At 37.5% G+C, this 22,891-nt stretch overlaps 1 protein-coding gene across 1 annotated transcript; it reads left to right on the top strand.

Moving 5' to 3' along the window:
* The first annotated feature begins 932 nt into the window (after window positions 1-932).
* c23h12orf56 (chromosome 23 C12orf56 homolog) lies at window positions 933-22,618 on the top strand. The gene is made up of 14 exons (XM_044344122.1): window positions 933-1,373; window positions 5,754-5,949; window positions 6,188-6,203; window positions 10,105-10,312; window positions 11,465-11,620; window positions 12,720-12,808; window positions 13,641-13,785; window positions 15,372-15,466; window positions 16,634-16,723; window positions 16,834-16,921; window positions 17,254-17,328; window positions 20,396-20,473; window positions 21,406-21,587; window positions 21,740-22,618. Exons 1-14 carry the CDS (start codon window positions 1,122-1,124, stop codon window positions 21,849-21,851), a joined length of 1,782 nt encoding a protein of 593 aa, XP_044200057.1. The 5' UTR covers window positions 933-1,121; the 3' UTR covers window positions 21,852-22,618.
* Window positions 22,619-22,891: the final 273 nt, after the last annotated feature.

Below are 22,891 nucleotides of genomic sequence, written 5' to 3'. Positions count from 1 at the left end.
ATAACCAGGTAAAACTGTCTTTTGTAAATTGTAAACAGGATACAAGTAGTGAAATGTGTGTGAGAGTGCTGAATAAATATTGAAAAAAAAAGAAGTATCATTATATTATTTTTATTATGTTTAATTTGTAGGTAAAGTGTAGGGCTGCATCTAATGACTATTTACATTATCAATTAATCTGTCTATTATTTTCTTGATTCACTGATCAGTCATTTGGTCTATAAAATCAGGAAATTGTAAAAAATGTTGATCTGTGTTTCCCAAACACCAAGGCGACGTCCTCAAATGTCTTTTTTTATCCTGACCAACAGCCCACAACCCAAAGATATTCGGTTTTCTGTCACAGAAGACTGAAGAAACCAGAAAATATTCACATTTTAGAGGCTGGAATCAGAGAATTTGGACATTTTTTTCTTAAAAATGACTCCAAATGATTAATCTCTTATCAAAATAGTTGGTGATTAATTTTTGTTGTTGACAACTAATCAATTAAGCAACTAATTGTTGCAGCTCTAGTACAGTGGATGTTTTTAGTGTTACAAACTCTAGGTAATGATTTTCTAACTGAATCAGACTGAGCATGTGTGCAGAAAAGCTCATATTAGGCACCGAAACGTTCAAAATCAAGTATATAACCATGTTCATCATAGAAGACTTAAGAAACCTGAAAATATTCACATTTAGGGAGCTGGAACCAGAGAATTTAGACTTTTTTTTCTTTAAAAAAAAATACTCTGAATGATTAATCAATTATCAGAATAGTTGTCAATTAATTTAACAGCTGACAACTGTGCGCAAAAGCCAAAATTAGACACAGAAATGTTCAAAATCAAGTATATAACTATGTCAATCCATTAAATAAACCGCTAAGACACCTGCTCAACCACAGAGCTGCCTATAAATGATGAAATAAGCCTTTATCTTCTGGCCAATCAGCAGCGTCCCTCTGCGCGGACCAATCAGGGAGCTGTTTGCGCTGACGGGACTCCACGAGCACCGTCACCTGCCCGGTGGCTTTTCTCTATCTGAAGTTTAAACTCAGCTGATGGAAAGCGACAGGGGATCACCCGCCTCCTCGTGCAGAAGTGGAAGTTAACGTCAGTGCCCCGGCCGGTACCGTCATGGCTCGGACCGGCTCCGGTGTGCTCCTCTGCCGCAGGAACATCAGACTGGACTCCTTCCTGAAGCGGAACACGGAGCGGACGGTGTACGAGCGGATCCGAGCCTACGAACCGTGCGTGGTGATCTCGGAGACCGTCAACAAGGTGTACATGCACGTGGTGCTGAGCGACGAGCGCGTGTACCTGGCCGAGTACCCGCCACGCACGCTCACTACGGCCGTTACCTTCAGGCGCGTGCGTGACATCGAGCTGGTGAGTTTCTACTTTGTCAGTTTACAGTTAAAGCTGCTTAATTGAGCACTGTAGAGATAAAACAATTTAATCGATAATCAATAAGTCGAAAAGATTCTTCTTGACAAAATTTTCTCAGCACAAGCTCCACTTACTTGATGTTTCCAGAGCTTTCAGCTGCCTCTCATGGTCTTCCTCAGCAGGGAGAGTAGCTCAGTTGTCATGGAGATAGTAAGTGGATCTTTATGCTGAGGATTTTTTTTTTTTGTCAAATTGCATTTTCCAACGTCAAAAACTGACCTTTTGGCTTTATATTTGAAAAACAAACAAACATATAACATCAATCGGCTCTCAAAATAGCTAATGAATTAATTTTCTGTCAACCAATTGAATAACTGACTAATTATCGGCAACTGGTTTGACAATTGATTAATCGTTTAACTAATTTTTCAAGCAAAAATGGCTGCTTGAAAAATGTTCTTTGTCTAATTCAGTGGTGAACTGGATATTTTTAAGTTTTGTGGAGTCTTTTGGGGGTAAACAGACAATTTACTGATGCCAACTTGTAAGTTGGTTGCCAGAAAAATAATCAATAAGGCTGCAACTACTGATTAGTTTCTTGAATAATTGATTAATCATTAAAAGTGTCAAAAAAATAGTGAAAAACGTCTGTCACAGTTTCCCAGATCCCAAGGTGATGTTTTCAAATAGCTTTTATGCCAAAACATTCTCAGCACAAGGTCCGCTTATTTGATGTTTCCAGAGCTTTCAACCACATCTCATGGGCTTCCTCAGCAGGGAGTTTTTTTTCTCAGTTGTCATGGAGATAGTAAGTGGATCTATATTCTGAGAATTTTTTTGTAAAAGCTGAATTTTCCAATGACAGTAATTGACCTTCAGGCATTTTGTTATAGATTTATAAGATGAATCAGTTATCAAAATAGTAGCTGATTAATATTCTGTTGATCAACTACTAATTGATTATCTAACTAATTATCGTTCAAGACATTTTTCAAACACAAATGGCAAACCTTCTCTACTTCCAGCTTCTTAATTTAGCAGATATATATATTTTTTCTGACATTTTGTAGATTAAAACAAGTCATCGAGAACATAATTCTTAGATTAATGTTTTTGAAGCTCTAACTGTGACGGAAGCAAATCAAATTAGCTGTACGTAACGCCGTCTGCTTACGTACTAACAGTCTCCTGCTGTTTGATCGTGTTAAACTCTTTAGATTACAGATCAATCACTTACAGGTTCAAAATCACACGTGTAAAAAATGATCTCTTATTAGCATCAGATAATTAAATGTTCTTATCGTTTCAGCTGATATTGTTCTTTACTGAAATCACTTAAATAAAGAAACTGACCCTCAGTGAGCCGGAGTTCAGTCGCCTACTTTGATATTGATAAAGGCGACATTCCTCTGCTTTATTCTCACTTTTTAAAGGGACATGTCTGGTGATTTTCTACATTTTTCTTGTTGTCAACAAATCTCATGTTTGGAGCTCAACCAAAAAGTATTGTGTGTGTATCAAAGCCTGATATATCTTATTCCTCCGTTGTTGTCCAAAAACTATTAAAAATACGTCCGTGAGCCACGCCGCTACGCTGGGTGACATGTTCCTTCATTAAGAAGAGTTTGGTCACGTTTGTTCGTTTAGAAACGGCTCCAAAGATTAATAACACATTGATAAATATCACGTTTTCAGTCTCCGGAGGGTACTTCTGTGCAAGGCAGACGCTACTGAGCACGTGCAGGAACGTGTTCGGTTTTACAGCTTAACTAGCTTGATGTGTTACATATTACGACTTCTTTGTGCTACATTGTGAATTTCTCAAAGAACTTAAGTTCATCGATTGTGTTTTTTAGCACTACCTGCAGGACATTTTAATGATCCTTAAAGTCGGCATATCATTGTTCTTCACATTGGTATGATTATTATCTTTTATATTAGTTTGATGACCTGACCTTCCTTTCAGTAATTCTTATTTTTATTGTTTTTATTTTGCCTGTTTAAAAACCTAAAAGTCTAAATATCTTCCAGCTGTTCAGGTGATGTGACTTTAAAATACCTATAATTTTTCAGGACTTCATGACGCTTTGCTCTCATTTCTCAACTAATTAAATATATTCCTGATGTCAATGTCGAATGTCAGAAAAGCTAAACAAGTAGTTGATTTTAAGCAATTAATCTGCAGCAATTTTGATAATTGATTAGTCATTTTTTTTTAAAAGCAAAAATAAGCTAGTTTGAGTTTCTCAAATGTGATGATTTGATGCTTTTCTTTGTCGAACATGATGTTAAACTGAATATATTTGGGTTTTGGACTTTTAGTCAGACAAAACAAGACATTTGAAAACATTTACATAGGTTGTGGAGAAACTTTAACAGATAATTGTCACCATTTTCTGACATTTTATGAACTAAAAAAGAGAAAAATAATCGGTAGTAATCGTTAGTTGCAGCCCTACTCAACAGAAACGACTCCTGCAGACCTCTAAGGTTAAAAGTGGACGAGGAACAAGGAATCCGTTTGCATATCTCTGCAAATTAAGACAAATAAAAACCTTTAACCTTTAATTAACTCCTCAGGAAACCACTATTTTTAGGTTATACTTCAAATGAATCACCCAGTCTAGACTACCAGTGGCTTAAAATGGCTTAATGCTACGTAATATTTAACCCTGCATAACATGCAGTATCTGAAAGTGAAGCTGAGTCTGTGAGTGGCGGCATAAGCCTCTAATTACCATCTAGTCTCATGTTATGTCACTTAAGTCAGGGGTCAAAAGTTTAACTTCCTCCTCACAGAGTTAATCCTGCCTGCATTTAAACTGTCAGATTACTGCCTGTGTTGAACTGTGGCTTCAGCAGGTGTTACGTTTTTATATAGAGACGAGGATCAGGACTTCCCCTCGGATTTTCTTCTTATCAGGGTGGAAAAACTCTTAATTAAAATTGCACTAAAACCTCATCAGGGCTGCAACTATTGATTTATTTTCATTATTGATTAATCTGTCAATTACTTTCTCAATTAATTGATTAGTTGTTATGGTAAAAAGTGATGATCACTGTTTCCCAAAACCCAAGATGATGTCCTCAAATGTCAACAGTTCACAACCCAAAGATATTTAATTTACTGTCATAGAGAGGAATAAAAAAAACAGGAAATATTCACATTTGAGAAGCTGGAACCAGGGAATTTGGACATTTGTTTCTTAAAGAATGACTCCAAATGATGAATTGATCATCAAAATAATCGGTGATTAATTTAATAGCTGACAACTAATTGATTAATCAACTAATCGTTGCAGCTCTGCTCCTCCTCTAACACCTCTAGAGTTATCCACTTCTGGCAGATACTCAAAATAGAGGAAAGAGTTAAAATTTTTGCCTGTAATGTTTTTTTTTTTTTGTTTTTTTTTTTTTTTAAATCATTATACTTACATTATACTTAAAGTTACAGCTAATTACTATTTTAAAAATCTGTTAATTCGTTCAGTCTATGAAATGTAAAGAAAAAAGGAAAGCCCAATTATCACGTAGGAGAAAGAAAACAAATGTTGAAATAAATAGAAAAACACATAAGAGAGGAAACTGATAAATATATGAAGACATTTTTAAAACAAACAACAATTTATTTATTTAAACCTGCATTAAATGATGTTTTGTCCACAAGCTTTCAGCAGAAAACAAGTAGTGAACACAACTCTGACATATCGTCAGCTTTTAAGTTGATATGTCGAACTTGTTAGCAAACAGCAGCAGTTACGGAGCAACATTATCATTCATTTGGAGTCGTGTTTCTGTCCACCTGGTGAATGTAAGTCCAATATTCACTCTCTTTAAGCTCTGTTCTTGCTCTCTACTGACTCCTGAGGGAAATATCTGGCTCTCTAGCTGCTAAATGCTCCACTATGTTCACCAGCTAGTCTACAGCTAACTGTGTCTGTTTGCCTGTTGCTGCTAAGCAGGTAGTGTACAGTGGCTTTTTAGAGCTTTTTCTTTGAAAGCAGCTGCCTGCTGTGGCCGAAAACGACGCTATGAGACGCTGAGAGTGAACCAGAACAGTAAAGTTGCAGCCGGACAGATAAACAATGAGCTGAAACTCACTATAAAGCTCCATAAAGCCGAGAGGAGCTGCAGAGTTGCTGATAATTCACTATGAGCGACAACCTCTCACACATCGACATTGCATACATTAAAAATATTGATTATAGCTGCTTTAATGAATTGCTTTAGCACTAATACTGTACTATCCTGTACTTGCATATTCTGTATAGGTTGATGCAAAAAAAGAGTGAAATTTAAAAAACATATCTTCAAACTCAATGAAACTGGAGTGAAAACTGTTCAGACTCCAGATCGTTTCTCTCTGTTTCATCTGTACAGGTCAATGACCTCCCAGATTTCCTCAGCGGGAAGGACAGGGAACGCTGCCAGCACATACGAATCACCTACGTCACTGAAAAGCCTGCCGCGAAGGGCCGTGATTGGCTGAGGAGAGACGGGAGGGCGGGACTCCCTCCCGTATCTCCACAGTCTCGCAGGAACAGCCACTACCCAACAATAACACACACTTCAGAAGGTAAAGACCAAATGTCGTCCAATGAGCAGGAAAAAGCAGTTAAACTGTCAGTTGAAATGTAAGAAAACAGTTGAAGTTAGAAGTAGTTAGTTGAAGTATCAGATGTGACAGTAATAAAAAAAAAAGCCCCTACTTGGATTATTTTTAGTGAAAATCTGCAGCACTGAAGCTTGTGTGTCCTTTATTTGTTTGTTTCTTTCCTTTGATATCTTTAACTGTAACTTTATCTTCCCCACAGGATACCCTGCACTCAGGTGAGCATCACACTCACACACACACATACACACACACACACAGGTCTCTGGTTTGTCAGATGATATCCATGTATGGAAGCTGAGACTTGCTGTGGTTGCTTTCACTTTTTAACCTTCTTAAAGGAACACTCCGCCAAAAAAATGCTCTGAAAGTTTGTATCTTGCTCCTTCTGTGGATGAAGGTGGGTCAAAATGTTCATATAGAAACTTTTCAAACTACAGCTGCAGCCACTGTCTCTACTGATGATAACTGATTAGTTGTCAACTATTACATTATTTACCAACTATTTTGATAATTGATTAATCCTTTGGAGTCATTTTTTTAAGAAGAAAATGTCCAAATTCTCTGATTCCAGCTTCTCAAATGTGAGTATTTCTGGTTTCTCTAGTCCTCTATGACAGTAAACTGAATATCTTTGGGTTGTTGACTGTTGTTCGGGACAAAACAAGACATTTGAGGCTTGATCAACATGTTTTACCATTTTCTGACATTTTATAGACTAAACAACTAATCGACCGAATTATCGATGATGAAAATCATTGTTAGTTCCAGCCCTATTCCAAACACTCTAGCTGTGTCTCAAATCACATACTTCTGTTAGTACACTTTCATGTAGTACACTGTGTACACTATGTACTTACTGACGTAGTGCGCAAATTTTGACAGGATAGTGTTGTCTCAAATCAAACACAGCCGTTGTGCACTTACCGAAAATGACGATCACAAATTAGCATTAGCTAGCGTTAGCATTCGCATTATCGTTATCGCTACCAAATCATCACAGACTGCTAAACTAACCCAAAAAACATACTGATGGCTTATATCCGACAACAGTATAGTGGTGTTTAGTGCTAAAAAACACATGTATAACTTACATTTGTATAATGTGGCGATGTTCACCGTAGTTACAACGTACTTTGCCGCCATTTCCAGTTTGAAAAGCGGTCCCTCCCCTTCCGCTATGTAGCCAAGATGGCGACCATCGAGGGCGAGAAGTGTCCATAGTTCCACACTCAACTTTTTGACCGTTTTGAGTGCACCATCCGGGTTCTCACAGTGCATTTTTCCATACTTCTCAGTGTGAACGCACTTATGCACTCAAAATGTTAAGTGTAAGTACAGAAGTATGTGATTTAAGACAACATAGCTAAATACACGACCTCTGTGTCATGCTATCACTTGTTTGTTGCTCCAAAGCACAACTGAAACAAAATACAGAGAAGAAGTTCATTTTGGGAAAAACCAATGATTACTGTCGAACAGTGAAGTTTCTGTAGGTGATGCTCCTACATGACAAAAGGCTTTAACTCTTCAAGCTCCACTTTTACTTTTGAACTATAAAGTCCAAATTAGCTCCAGTGTTCAACTTTATCAGCTGCTGCTGTAAGTTGAATATCTGTAGTTTTATCATATTTTATGGCCAAAAAACCCCCCCCCAATCAAATCTCAGTTTTTTTCATCTTGGATCGGTGGTGTGCTGGAGTGCATTATATTGAAAAGTGTCCCTAATATTTTGTCCCTTTTTTAAAACTTCATAAAAGTAGAATTTATGGAAGAGCTGTTCCTAATAAAGTGCTCGGTGAGTGTATGATTACCACCATCTTCACTACTAACTACCCATTGACCCAGATCCTCTATAGATGGATCAATTTGTTTATTGACAATGGTTACAGACATCAACCCTTTTTATTTTTTATTTTTTTATTTTCATTTTTTCTTTTATTATTTATTATACCTGAAGAAAGTCGACTGAAACGTGTATATATATTAAAGTATCTTTTATTGAGTATGTGGCTACTCCACCAACGCACCTGTCACAAAGACTACACAGCACTTTTATTAAAAATAAATTACGAAAAGTGTAACAGTTTTTAAATCCTAACGACGTTGCCGATCCTTCGACTTTTCCTGTAGCGCCACCAACAGGTCAAAAGTTTCACGAGTCCAATCTAAAGACTGAATTCTTGCTTGCTTGAACTCTATTTTGAAATAAATGCTAAATTATTCCATCAATCTCTGTTTTTATTCAGAACTAAAGGATGTTTTTTTTGACACTTTAGACTTCCAGTTGCCCTTCATGGTGGATCTTTATGTGTCTGATTTTTTTTTTTTTTTTCCTTTCCTGTTTGTCAAAAATGTGCTGCAGAGTTTCTGTCTGGGAGTCATGGAGACAGACAAACTCTCATCTATAAAACCTTTACAGCTGTTGTTGTCATACGGCTACAAGAGGGAAGGAGAAAGATGGTTGAGGGTTAAACTTTAGGAGCTTACAAATGTACATACCAGCATTTTATGTGTGTGTGTGTGTGTGAGGAGAAAGGATCCTCACAGAAGAAACAGAAGATTCTCATCTTCTGTTTTCAGTTGGGAAACAACTAAATGATGCATTAAGTGAAAGCGGCCTCACTCTGCCAGACTGTATAAACGTCCTCTTCAGTGTCTCAAGTAGCTCATGACTTATTTAATAAAGAGAGACAAGTTTCACCTCAATTTACCTGCTGTTTATTATCAGTGAACTCTGAGGAATTTAAAGAAGTACTGTGATCCAAAACCAAACTTCTACATGTTTGTGTCTTTAGACTGAGATCCAAATGTATTTGTTTATTACAGAAATCGACTTAAAACACAGAATATATTATATCTTTACAGCTGCAACTTACAATAGTTTTCATTTTCAATTAAGTTTTATTATTTTTCTCAATTTATTGGTTGATTGTTGCATCTGCGAAATGTTTGAAAATGGCCATCGCATCATCCCCAAGTCTTCCATTAGAGCTGCAACTATTTAATTATTGATGAATCTGCTGATTTATTGTTTTGTCCATAAAATGTCAGAAAATTGTTGAAAATGCACGAATATTATAATTTCTTAGAGCCCATGGTGACGTCTTGTGTTATGTGATCAACAGTCACTTTTGGTTTATTATCACACAGAAACGCTTCAAATCTTCCCGTTTTGAGAAGCTGCAGTGACTAAAAATGATTATTTGATTATCTAAATCGCTGATTAATTTTCTGTCAATTGTTTTCTGTTAATTTTAGTAGGTCATTTTAGTAGTAAAAAATTTACGGTTTTAATTTTTTTTTAGAAAAAAATGTTTATTCAGTGTCCTAAAATTTTCATGGAGATGAATAGATTCAGTAATTTATGCTGGAAAATATAATGGTACAAGTGTCGTCTTCAGTTTAATACCAATAACAACAGTACCATGATGTTTACAAGAGATGTTATTAAGGATTAAATAGGTGGAAATAGGAAGGGGTTAAAGAAGCATCAACAACCAAAAGTATTTATTTATTTAAGAAATGGAACCTTTTAAAAATGCAAAACCAGAAGCACCATTAGACTTCATACATAGTTCTTTAGTACTGCAGAGTGGGTTGTGCTTCTGTAAACACTGTCATGTCTAGTGGGGATTATATTCTTCCTTTAATTCCTCCGTGTTGTCAATCAGGAAACAGTTTGTGGGCTGTGAAGAGACGAGAGGAACAGATTTACTGTCACTGAACACTGAATTGTTGCCTGGTTACAACAAAGGCCACAACGCCGTAAAACTGATGTGTATGTGTGATGTAAACAGCGGAAAGCGTCTCATGCTTATCTGGCTCACCGCTGGGACATCATTAAAGACACGTACACACACATTCAAACTAGTAATGGATGATCTTTGGGGACAAAGAAAGCAGTTTACAGTTGTTGAATCATTATGTTCAAATGACTGAGCAGCCTGTAGGTTCACTGTCAGCAACACTAGAAGTCTACGTGAGGCTTTGTGCTCGGTACACACCAGATAACACAACTGTTGGATGAATTAATAAGTAATTTGATGACAAAAGAATGTTAATCTTATCCATCTCCTTCCTATTCTTTACCCTCTTCCACCTCTCCCTGTTTTACAGCGAAGAGGTCACAGAGGAGGTTCACGTATCAAAGCCCACACGTTCCGCCTCCTGTCCGAACTCCGAAACGCTGGGTCTCCTGAAGGTCCCGCACCCTCCCACCCAGCCTCCCTCCACACCTCCCTCCCTCTACTCCCCCGCCAGCTCCCCCACCTCTCCTCTGTCACCCTCGGATCATAGGCTGGACTGGAAGACTGAGCCTGGCCAGGTACACATGGATGGACGGGTTGTTAACTGACATCAACACTGTTTAAAGTGAGATCTTAATTACCAGCAAACACATCAGACTTAAGTATGATATTTATAAAGCCCAAAAGACTGTTTTTCATTAAAGATCCCCTCTGGACATATTTTAGGGCATGAAAAAATATTCTTTAACTGCTGAACACAAGATGTAAAGTCTAAAGTTTTCTTGCTGGACACAAGACGTCTCCTCCTTCACTGTGAAGTCCATTCTCAGTGTTTGTGTACTGGAGGTTTCAAGTTTCCACATCACACTTGTTTAAGTTGTTTACTGACCCTCGTTTGGCTCCAAACTAGTTGTGATGTCACAAATCCTGCTTGTAGGTACACGACTTAAACTCAGATTTGAGGTGAGCACAGAGAAACTTTCCACTTTCAGCAGATGAATGTGAAAACAAACTCAAACATCCAACTGAAGGAACAAGAAGAAAAAGTTAGCATCAAATACTTCCTCACTGTGTTAGGCTTGTAAACATATTCTTTAATCAAACATTTCCTCATCAAAATTTTCAAACTTAAGCCTATTTTTTATTTAGGCAAAGTTCTTTATTTTAAAGGACGTATGAGCAGTGAAAGAGGTTTTCCTCCTGTCGTTTTGTGCAAAATGCATTTAAAAGTTGATGTGAAGCTTATATGAGTCTTCAGCAGTCTGAGTTAGTCATATCAAGTGGATATCTGACACATTTACAGTCTTTTTAGCATCAAATTCCCTCTTTGTGTTTCCCTGTTGAGCTGCGGTGGAAGTATAGTAACAAAAAGAGGAACTTTGGCACTAAAAAGACTGTAACGTTGAAAGATATTCATCTTCTAATGGTCAGTATGAACAGGAGGAATGATTACAGCAAGAAACACATGCTTCACTGTTCATTTGGGCTCCTGACTGTTGTTTTAAGACAAACTTGCACATTTTCTTAAATGGAAAAAAACAGTGTTAAAATATGTTTGTATTCCTAAAGTTTAGTGCCAAAAAAGTATTGTTCTTCCTTTCAGAGACTGTGTTACACATCCTGAAAGCTCTTTGTACATTTTGGTTCAAATCATTTGTTGCCATTGAACAAAATGGCACTGAAGATGAAAGCCTGTGTGTGTGTGTTTATGTGTTGATGTGATGTTCCAGGTACCGAGGAGGATCGGTTCAGTTCTCTCTCGTCTGTTGAGAAGAGACTGTGTGGACAGCAGAGAGGAGAAGGAGGCCGAGCTGCATCTTTACGCCGTATCACAGACGTCCAGACTTTACTTCCATCTGCAGAGCTCATGGAACAGTTACATTATTGTGAGTGATGATGGAGACACACATGAAGAATAAGTTGGCTTGGTTTTTTTTGTGATTTTATACTGAGATTCTGAACCTACAGAGAATTATCAGAGACTCTGCAGCTCCTCTCGGCTTTATGGAGCTTTATAGTGAGTTTCAGCTCATTGTTTATCTGTCTGGCTGCATCTTTACTGTTTTGGTTCACTCTCAGGGCTCTCATAGTGTAGTTTTCGGTTGCAGCAGGCAGCTGTTTTCAGAGAAAAAGATGTAAAAAGCCACTGTACACTACCTGCTCAGCACCAAACGGCAGACAGACACAGTTAGCTGTAGACTAGCTGCTGAACATAGTGGAGCATTTAGCAGCTAAAGAGTCAGATATTTCCTTCAGGAGTTGGTGGAGACCAAAAACAGAGCTAAAAGAGAGTGAATATTGGACTTATATGCACCAGGTGAACAGAAACACGACTCCACATGAGTGATAATAATCAACTTAAATGGTAATGATATGTCATTGTTGTGCTCACTACTTGTTTCTGCTGCCTCCCTCAAAAATGATTTATTGCAGGATTAAAAAACAGCACAAATATATAGTTTCATTTTTAAAAAAGGCTCAGTAATTTCCTAAAACAGCTGGTCATTGTAGTTTTTAACATAAGTTACTAAAACAAGTGTAAATAGTGCATTTATTGGGGACTATTTTCAGCTGCGGATTAATCTACATTTGGTGCTCTAGTGAGTATTTCTAGCAGCAGGACGGTGTGTTTGGGATTAAGTCAAAATAAACTACAGTGTGTGTGTGTTCATGGTGATGAAGTAACCGTAACAGTGACGCGATGTGACTCATTGACGTGTTTTTACTAGTTTTTGGACAACAACTGAGGAACAGAAACAGAGGAATAAGATATAACAGGCTTTGGATCAACTTATTGTTAGTTTTGGTCTTTTTATTGATTTTTTGACAGATAAAAGTAGTTTATGACCTGCCTTAATGATGGAAAACAATATGCATCTCCTATAGTTTGTTTAAGAATAGATGCTCAGCTGTCCTGTTTTATCATATTAGGATGTTAAGAGTGTGTGTGTGTGTGTGTGTGTGTGTGTGTGTGTGTGTGTTCAGAGGTCCACTTTGCTGTTAGACCCGCTCTACAGAAGGAGGTGCAGCGCTTTGTCTGACTCGTCTCCTGGAAAGCAACTTCCTGCCATCAGGTAACAAAACTACTGTAACACAGAACAGTACTGGAACAGAGGCAGTATCATAATGATGATTTAAGATCTTACTGATGACTTTTAAAGCCCTTCCTCTCATTCTGCTATTTTGAGATCAAAGGTTCAGTTTATTCATCCATAAGAACATGATTCATGTTGATGAGATGAGATCAATCTTACCGAAACTGGATTTTCTGCTCTTTTTATAATCAATAAAAATTTTCTATAATTTGTCAAGTTTAATTTTCTGCCTTGTGTGAAGCATTTTGTAACTCTGAAAAGTGCTCCTTAAATAAAGATTATTATTATTTACACATATTTACACACGTTGTGGGGACTTGCTGCCATTTTTGGGGACAAAAAAAGCATCATTTCATTAAGATAATCATCAAATGTTAGGGTGAAGACTTGGTTTAAGGTTTAGGTAAAGTTAAAGTAAGTCTCCAGGAGATGAATGTGAGTCAATAGTCCCTTTTACACAGCCTGTTCAAGGCAGGGATGCTGTGCTTTTATTGCTTGCCATTCTGTATAAAAGGTACAGACATGGAGTTGTGGGGCAGAGTTGGCTTATTAGCTCTGCCAATAAGGCGGCTACGGAGGTAGTCACAGAGTCAGATTGACGTTTTTGTAAAAGGGACAGTTGGCACGGCGGGACAGGAAGCTGACCGGAAGCTAATTTGTTGTATGACAGCTTTTTTTGGTTCAGTGTAAAAAAGCAAATGCTGGATCTTCTTTATGGATATAATGCATGATCTTTGTATAAAAGAGCCTTATGTAATGTCCTCTGAAGTGATGGAAACACAACTCTGTGTGTTTGTGTGTTTATGAGCAGCTGGGAGCGGACGGCTCACCTGTTTGGTCAGCTGAGCTCTGAGCTCCTGGAGGACGGGATCAGTATGGAGAGTCTCTATCTGCTGCTGCAGGAGCTGAGAACTGCTGCTCACCGCAACATCGCGCTACGCAGAGTCTTCTGGAGGGTGAGATGTTTAAAAACACATTTGTACCTCTGTGGACCCTCCTGACATCATACATTCCCCGCCCCTAACCCCTACCCATCATCACTACATGCCTGACCTAACCTTTACCTCTGCCTGGCGAACCCTGTTCAAGCCAAAAACTCATCAACTCATTAGTTTTGGAAGTAGAAGCACTAAAGACACAAGACTCTCCTGGTATACTGACAGTAAACCTGAGACACTTCTGTCAAGCTATAACAATTAGTAGATGAATTGATTAGTTGATTGGCAGAAAATGAATCATTTGAATCACGACTTTTTTTTTTTTTTTTTTTTTAGGAAAAAAAGACAAAATTCTCTCGTTTCAGCTTCTCAAATGTGAATATTTCCTGTTTTTATTAGTCTTTTGTGATGTAGACTGAATATTTTTGGGTTTTGGACTGTTGGTCAGAGAAAACAGGACATTTGAAGATGTCATTTTGGGCTTTTGGAAACATTTTTCACCATTTCTTGACATTTTATAGACTAATTTTATAAACTAATCGATTAATCAAGAAAATAACAGTCAGATTAATTGATAAGGAAAATAATGATTCTCTGCACTTCTTCATATTTGTGCTTGATCACCTTGACCTGTTTTTCTTATCTGAATTAGAGCTGCAACAATTAGTTGATTAATTGATTAGTGGATTGACGGAAAATGAATCTGCAACTGTTTTGATAATCGATTCATTGTTTTTGTCATTTTCTTTTTTTAAAGCAAAAATACCAAACATTTGCAGGTTTCAGCCCCTTTAAAATGTGATGATTTGATACTTTTCTTTGTGAAACATAACATTTGAAGACATCACATTTGATGCTGGTAAATTTTAATGGCAATTTTTCACTATTTTCTACGGAAGCAGAGAACAGCCGTGCTTGCAATTTTCCTTTTTTTTTAATGCTGTTATCTCAAGATAACAAAGCTTGTTTTCTCGTGATAACGGGTTAATTTATCTCGTTATCTCAAGAGAACAAACAGCCGTAGAGGATGATACTTGTGTACTTTTACGGTACTTTAACCCCATGAAGCTGAATCTGTTGTAGTGTTTGTTTTCTCAAGATAACGAGATAAATTAACCCGTTATCACGAGAAAACAAGCTTTGTTATCTTGAGATTAGGAAATAATTAACTTGTGATCTTGGAAAATAACTGCAAGCATGGCCGTTCTCATCTTCTGTAATTTTCTGACATTTTATAAACACAATTACTTATTTTTTATCTTCTATTTTATTTTTACTCTTTTAAACCCTGTTTAAATGTCTTCTATCTGTCACATAAATGTTGTAGGAGAGTAGAAGAAGAAGACCTTCTTGTCGCATGTCATTGTCGTACTTGACTAAATGTACTTTTGTTATTACAAGGTGGATCTAAAGCTTAACCTTTTAAATCAAACCGTAACCGTCAATCAGTCCGTTTTTTTTAAAAAAAAAAAAAGTGAGAACAAAACAAAATATCTCTGCCCTGGTCTTCACAAAGACACGCTCACATGCCAGAATAGACTTGAGAAATGTTTTATATGGTTGCAGCCGGGTGAAGATTTGCTCTGTTGTTTTGTGTGTTTCAGTCCAGTGAGGTTTGTGTCTTCCTGGTTCAGACTCTGGAGGAATCTCTGCACGGCTGTCAGAGCCTCAGTGGAGTCTACACAGCTGATCAACTACTGTAAGCTTCAGAGTGTGTGTGTGTGTGTGTGTGTGTGTGTTTGCGTGTGTGTGTGTGTGTGTGTGTGTGTGTGTGTGAGAGAGTAAGGGTGAGAGAGAGAAAGTGTCCTTTTATACAATCCAGGAAATCACTCATTAAAGTTGTAAGCTGCTTAGTTTTTACACAACACACTTATCACTGTGTAAGAAGGACGGTTTTAGGAGTGTGATCATGTTTTATCGGTCTGTCAATCCTCCATCATGCTGTCAACAGAACTAAAGGAGCGTGTGTTTCTGAAACACTGTTCTTGGGTGAAAACGACCACACTGCGTTCTCAGGTTCATTTAGGTGACCAGAGACCTCTGCCCACAGTGAAACACTTGGACAACATAACACAACAAAATTTCTCCTCCTTTGCCCTCTTTTTTTAAAATTTTTTTTATTTGTCAAACAACAAAACTGCGCAGCAGCCAACATCTGGTAAGGAGTGGAACAAACAAAATTATGAAACCAAAATTAAATAAATAAATGTTAGTGAGGAAGTTTATTGTCCACATTGGGGAACATTTTCTTTTGTTTCATCACATAGCGTTAAAAAACAATACAAAACAGGATACTTGACAGGGACATCACATCAACAAACATCATTTAAATACATAAATTCAGTATAATGAGGGCTAGGTTTTTTGTGAAATTTTAGGGTAATAATAATAATAATAATAATATTAATAATAATAATAATAATAATACCATTTATTTGTATAGAACTATTCAGAACAAGTTACAAAGTGCTTTACATAAAATTTAAAAAGACAGTAGAAAGCGAACAATGGATAAAATATAATGATTAAAATGATCAAATACAACGAAAGATAATAAAACTAATAGTGAGATCAATAAAAAAGCAAGTCTGAAATAGTCTTTTTTAAAAATTTTTTTTTTTTTTTAGAGATTTTAAAACTAAGGTAGGTATGCATTCAGTATCCTACCTGTTTTGGGAAGAAAGCCTTGTCTATAGCACCTCCCTGAAAATTAAAGCTGAAAGTGCTCAAAGGTTAATGACAACATCTGTGGTATGTCAACAGCTATATCGATATTTAAAATGAGTGATCAATGAGAGAGAGAGTTAAAGAAAGTTCTGGATAAAGGCTCTTTCCCCTTAAACACCAATCTGTTGTTTCTGTTCAGACTGAGCACGCTGATCGTCCAGACGCTCGCCGTCATGTTCAGAGAGACGGAGGTCGAGCCAGCCAGACTCAACCTGCTCTCTGCCAAAAAGTAAAACATCCCCTCCTGAACATTTTATCCTTTGTAACTTGAATCGATAAATCTTGTTCCAGTTGTAAACAACCTTTTAAAAGTTAATGGTTTTTTTTCTCTCCCTGCAGAGGTGCCCTGGCCTCCAGTATGCTGCTTGCCTTGATATGTAATCCAGAGATTCAGACACAGAACCAAGGATCTCCGATTGACTGTGAGGTAATATCGATTACTCTGCTGGTTATTTTTTTTGCTTCGTCTATAAAATATAAGAACAATGTAAAAAACGTCCATCACCATATTGTAGAGCATAAGGTGACATCATTGAATTTGTTGATAAAGAGCCCCAAACCCCAAAATATTCAATTTACTATCATGTAAAACCAAGAAAAGCAAATTATCATATTTAGGAACCTGGAACCATCAAATATTTGGCATTTGTGCTTGAAAAATGACTTAAACAATTATTTGATTTTCTTTTGATCAACTAATTGTTGCAGCTCTATTCTCTACTCACATTAATCTGTTTTTTCCATTATTTTTTCTGTCAGCTTCAGGCCTTACTATCTGAGTATCTGGATGCCGCCTGCTCTCTGCTCTTTGAGCTGCTGCTTTTAGGCTACGAGGTGAGTCATGATGAGGGGGAAAAAAAACAAAAATAGTAAAAATCTAAAGCCATGTGAGTCTTAATAAACATGTTATTGGGTTAATCACCAGCCTAACTCTTCTGAGAATTTGTGACTGAATCCACATGGTCACCCTTCAGACTGTGTCCTCACAGACTTCGGTCATACGTACCTACACGTGTTCACAATCATCGCATTCAGTTGCAAGGGGATAAAGACCTTGGTCGTTGTTATGGTTACCTATAAATGCAGGTTCCTCACCCTGTTTCTGAAGCTGTGTCTCAAATCACATACTTCTATTAGTACACTTTCATCATGTAGTACACAGTGTACACCAGTGGAGGCTGGTCCATAGAGGCGGGGGGGTGCAATTGGTGGAGGTGGAGTGGGGGACAGAGGAGGACGGGTGCCTGCTGTCCTCCGCAGGGCGGGATCTCTTACATTGGACTCAATGTATTTCATTTTTTTTCGTGCTAATCTGTGATTGGCCATGACACGTTAAATGACGCTCCAAGGGAGGCTGTCCTCCCTTACCAATCAACAACCAGAATGCAATATTGACTTCGAGTTGGTCCAATGATAGTTTCCAGATTTCATCTTCAATTTTCTCCACAGTAAGGCAGAGTAGCAGCAGTGGATAGCTCCTTGCGTTAGCCAGTGCAACAGCTGGCTTGTTGTAGCAGCCTGAAGGACTCTTTATAAATCCATGGAAGGACTGTTAAGGACTGTTGTTAAGGTAATGGGAGAAATTATCTGGATTGTGCAGTGCAGCAGCAGCAGGATGCTGCAGTGGAGGCTGGAGAGAGAAGCAACCAGTGAAACAACCAGGAGAGTTAGCTTGTTTGACATTGTTGCTAATGATATCAGACTGGTTAACCAGCAGCCACAAAGCTCTGTTAACTAACATACAAGATGACCAACAGTCACAAATAGACGTTATGACATGAATACTTCATCTCCATGAAAGAAAGAAGAAGATGTCAGATAACGTGAGTCAGATACAGCTTCTCTCTCGGTGTCTCTTTGGTTGCTAATTTCATCTCTGATGGTTAAATGTCTCTGTGTGGCTTTTTTGTGTTTTTTATCTCCTTAACAAGAATGCAGCAGAGATCATATAATGTGCTGTGGGTAAGGTTAGTTTGCTTGTTGAAGTTACAGTGAGCTGTCTGGACTCACTCATTCATTCGTTTTTAATTGAGTGGTTGTTCAGTCACCTGTTGATGTTGTGTGATTAGTGAATGAGTGCAGGAGGTCTGGCTGCTTGCTTCTGACAGTTTCTTTAGTTTGTTTTTAAGCTGAGCCGTATATTGAGTAATAAGCTTAAAGTAACTAGAATAACTAGTGTTAACTAGTGGTGTAACAGATTGTAGTTGATCCGTGATCCGTATGGATCGCCCTCCACGGTTTGGCAGGTATATGAACTGTGGATTAATTGCAAAATTTAATGTCTCATTTAAGACAAAGTAAACAAACTGCTGTAAGTACAAGTCATGGACAGACAGCGTGTCGCTAACAGGGATTTTGAAGAGCAACGATCAAACCAGCATCTAACGGGTCCGATGTGACATTTGAGTCATGTTTACCTGCTGTTTAATGTGCTACAGCTGAGCAGCTAATTAGCATCTAGCTGCTAACTCGTGTTAGCGGTGAATGTTTGTGAGGCTGTTTCATTCACTGTTAAAAAGAGGAAGGTTTCATGCCTCATATTGCAATAACTGAGCATTGAATATTTTATTTATTTTATTTTATTTAAACATTGAACATCTTAAATGTTGTTTTCATTTAAGACCATGGGAAAAAGTTCCTTGCTGTTTCTGGCTGTAAGTGTGTTACAGATAAATAGAAAACAAAGTTTTGTTTGTCGCCCCCCTTTTTTTTCGCTGATCCTAATAATGATCTGATCCGTGACTCAAATCCGTGATATGATACGAACCTGAACCTGTATCACATTATAAGCTTTGTGCTAGTTTATATATTTCTGTATACTAAGAAAATATATAGGAAACACGTGTAAATCATGTGATATGTTGTCTGTTTTTGATGAGAACATACAGTTGTTGTCACAATAGAACAGTACTATAAATTTGAATTTCACTTTGTTGGTAAAATGACACATTTGATCCACACCATGGCTAAAATGAGCACTTCTTAGTTTAGAGACATTATGTATATGCTAAATGTCTTTAAAGAAGCAACCTTTTCACCACTCAAGCAAATTGTTTTATTGGCATATAAAATTGCCCCCCACTTCTCCGATTTCATCAGGTGGGATAATGATATAGTTTGATGCAGTTTGTTGTAAGATTCCATGTTGGTTTTCCTCCTGTCCTCAATTATTTGAGTCACCAGCCGCCACTGGTGTACACTATATATTACTGGCTAGTGCGCAACTTTTGACAGGGTAGTGTTGTCTCAAATCAAACATAGTCGTTGTGCACTTACCGGAAATGACGATCACAAATTAGCATTAGCTAGTGTTAGCATTCGCATTATTGTTTGCGCTACCAAATCATTACAGACTGCTAAATTAACCCCAAAAACCTAAAAACATACTGATGGCTTATATCCGACAACAGTATAGTGGTGCTTAGTGCTAAAACACATGTATAATTTACATTTGTATAATGTGGCGATGCTCACCGTAGTTACGTGTACTCGGCCGCCATTTCTAGTTTGAAAAGTGGTCCTTCCCCTTCCGTTATGTAGCCAAGATGGCGACCATTGAGGGCGAGAAGTGTCCATAGTTCCACACTCAACTTTTTGACCGTTTTGAGTGCACCATCTGGGTACTCACAGTGCACTGCATTTTTACATACTTAGTGTGAACACACTTATGCACTCAAAATGTTAAGTGTAAGTGCAGAAGTATGCGATTTCAGACACAGCATGAGTGGTTATTAAGACAGTTGGCACGTATGTAGATAATGGTTGATGTGTACATTAAAACTTTCACTTTACTTTGATCTCAGGAAGGCTTTGTTACTTCCTGTGAACACGCTTGTTAAGTCTGTTTGCAACAGCGGGGGAATCAAGATATTTGATTAATTGAAACTGTTGTGTGTTTCAGGCCAGCAGGTGCTCCTCTGCTGACAACTTCCTGTCTGTTGGCTGGATCCTCAGAGTCCTGCAGCCTCACCCTCACCTGGTAAACTTTTCATCACTGCCACTCTGATTAGTGGAGATATCCCGAGAGTCGGTATAACAGTCGATCCAGACATATTTCAATGGATCGGGGGCTTTTTCTTTTTTCATTTTTTTTTTTCCATAAAGAAATATAGCCACAAGCATTAATGATCAGGGTCCAAGCAGATTGCAAGAAATCAAAATTTTACATTTTTAGAGCAGAAGACCAGATGCAGATGACTTGAGAGATTAAAATGATGATAGAATTTTTTCTACAGGCCAAGCCGTTTTCGAGTAAACTTGATTGTTACCACCTTGAGGTCAATTAGTGTCATTTTAAGTGCCTGACTAGTGGGTGTAATTTGAAACCCACCTGCCAATTTTGGCGACTTTTGGTCTTATGGTTTTTGCTGCACAAACACTTTTGACTGAGAAAAAGAAAGAATATATAAGAATCAACAGAGCTTGATTTTGCTGAATGGTTAAAATTGATGAGAGACTTTGCCTCTTTGCAATTTCTAATATTGGACTAATATTTACCAAGGGAAGTTCTATGAAGTTTGGTCTAATTTTCTAAGTTTTGTTTTGTTCTATTTTTTTATTTATTTATTTTATTTTTTAATCATTTTTACTGTAAAACATGTGGTCTTGTGCCATTATGTTTTGAATATATTGTAAAAGTTGATAAAAAAAAAATGCAATTACAAAAATAATATAAGAATCATATCAGACTTGGCAGATATCAAATATTAAATATTAAACTCAGATCAGGGCAGAAAAAAATTTGAGATTTGACATCCTTTCTGTTTCACTTCACCATAGAGATGAATTGTACTGAAGTGACAGTACAATTGTACTGAAGTGAACTTATAATAAAAGAGCAGTATGTTAACTGTGAAATGCAATACTTTAGAGTTGGTAGGAACTGTAACTGGTCTCCTTTTCTCTCTGCAGTTGTCCCTCATTGGTTACCAGGCCCAGCAGGTGGTGCAGGTTTTGTCAGACCCACAGGAGTCAGTTCTGAGTCCCGTTCAGTCTGTTCTGCTGTTCCAGCGCTGTCGCCTCCTGCTGGCCTGCCTGCAGTACAACAGCCAGCTGGGACAGCACCTCCGAGCCCACTTCAGAGAGGAGTTCAGGTTTGAGCTGCTGCTTAAGATTCAGGGTGGTGATAATGACGGTTTGTTAGTCAGTAAATCACTGAATTGAGAATAAAAACAAAGTCCATAAACCATAAACTTGAAGATTAATTGTGTGTTTGGGCTGAAGGATCAACGTTTGTTCCCTCCAGGTACTTTGTGAAGCTGTCGTGTGCTGAGGAGAAGCTGCCGGCTCACTACCCAATCAGCCAACCAACTCTACGACGAGTGGAACAGATCCTGAATCTTATCCTGCACAGATGATTGCACGCAAACATATGTGCACTTATATCTTGGATATTTTTATCCATACTGAAAGAAGGACTGTGACAGTGTGCCTTTACAAGGGTCTGAGTGATTTTGTGTGGCCTTGTTCTTTACTCAGCATTCTGTGAGCTGAGAATGTTTCTATATTATCATTTACTGACAGTCTATGATCAGGTAATGCTTATCCATATAATGTAAAACAGTTAAAATTGGGGAACTTGTGACTATGTTGGAAGTCTGTCAGGTGTCATTCTTGAAATTAGAAAACACTACAGTTGTTCAACCTAATAACCAGCTATTGCTAATATGCCGACAGATTTGTACAGTTAATATTCTGATTACTGTAGATTTGTTCAAGTTAAACCTATAATTAACAAAAGCACAATATACCACAAATATGGCAGGTATGAATATTTTCAGTAGTTTCCTTCAAAGGTTTCTTTAAATGTAGCTTTAAATCCATCTTTTGTGTGGTATGGTCCCTCTTTAACATTGTTAATGTCTGAACCCTTATTCCTGTAATATGAACCGTGTTGTTCATATTCTGTTTGTGTGTATTTTGTTGTTTACATGTAGTTGTGTGTCTGATGTTTATATATTAACCTGCTGAGAGTCCTGTGCACTCTAGATAAAGTGAAGGTGAATTTTTACTTGTCTAAACATTGAAAGACACAATTTGGAGTAAATGCATGGTTGTTTTAACCAAGAGCAATTTGGGATAAATTGCAGCTATACAGTTGTGAGAATAAACACTTTTTATATTATTTGCAGCTGAGATCAGACTAAACAATGACACCAATTTTTGAGGATTAAACATGCAAAGATTTTGACATTGAGATGGATGAATTTTGAGGGCCAGAAATAATCTGACCTTATTTCCCAAATTCATTTCCCACCACTCAGTGCGAAGTTATAGAAAAAAAAAAGCTGCAATTGTGGCTTTATATATATATATATATATATATATATATATATATATATAGACAGACACATATGTCAACAGGAGGTTCAGCTAGAGATGAGTTGGACAGTGGAGA

Source organism: Thunnus albacares, chromosome 23 (genome assembly GCF_914725855.1).
Source record: "Thunnus albacares chromosome 23, fThuAlb1.1, whole genome shotgun sequence".
NCBI lineage: Eukaryota > Metazoa > Chordata > Actinopteri > Scombriformes > Scombridae > Thunnus > Thunnus albacares.
The sequence above is the reverse complement of the archived record's forward strand: the minus strand, read 5'-3'. Positions and strand labels throughout refer to the sequence as shown.

Excerpts from the sequence above, each read along its gene's own strand:
- c23h12orf56 (XM_044344122.1), top strand. The coding sequence starts at position 1,122 with ATGGCTCGGACCGGCTCCGGTGTGCTCCTCTGCCGCAGGAACATCAGA. Across the intron at positions 1,374-5,753 it reads GCGTGCGTGACATCGAGCTG|GTCAATGACCTCCCAGATTT; the intron begins GTGAGTTTCTAC and ends TCATCTGTACAG. Across the intron at positions 16,922-17,253 it reads GATCTCCGATTGACTGTGAG|CTTCAGGCCTTACTATCTGA; the intron begins GTAATATCGATT and ends TTTTTCTGTCAG.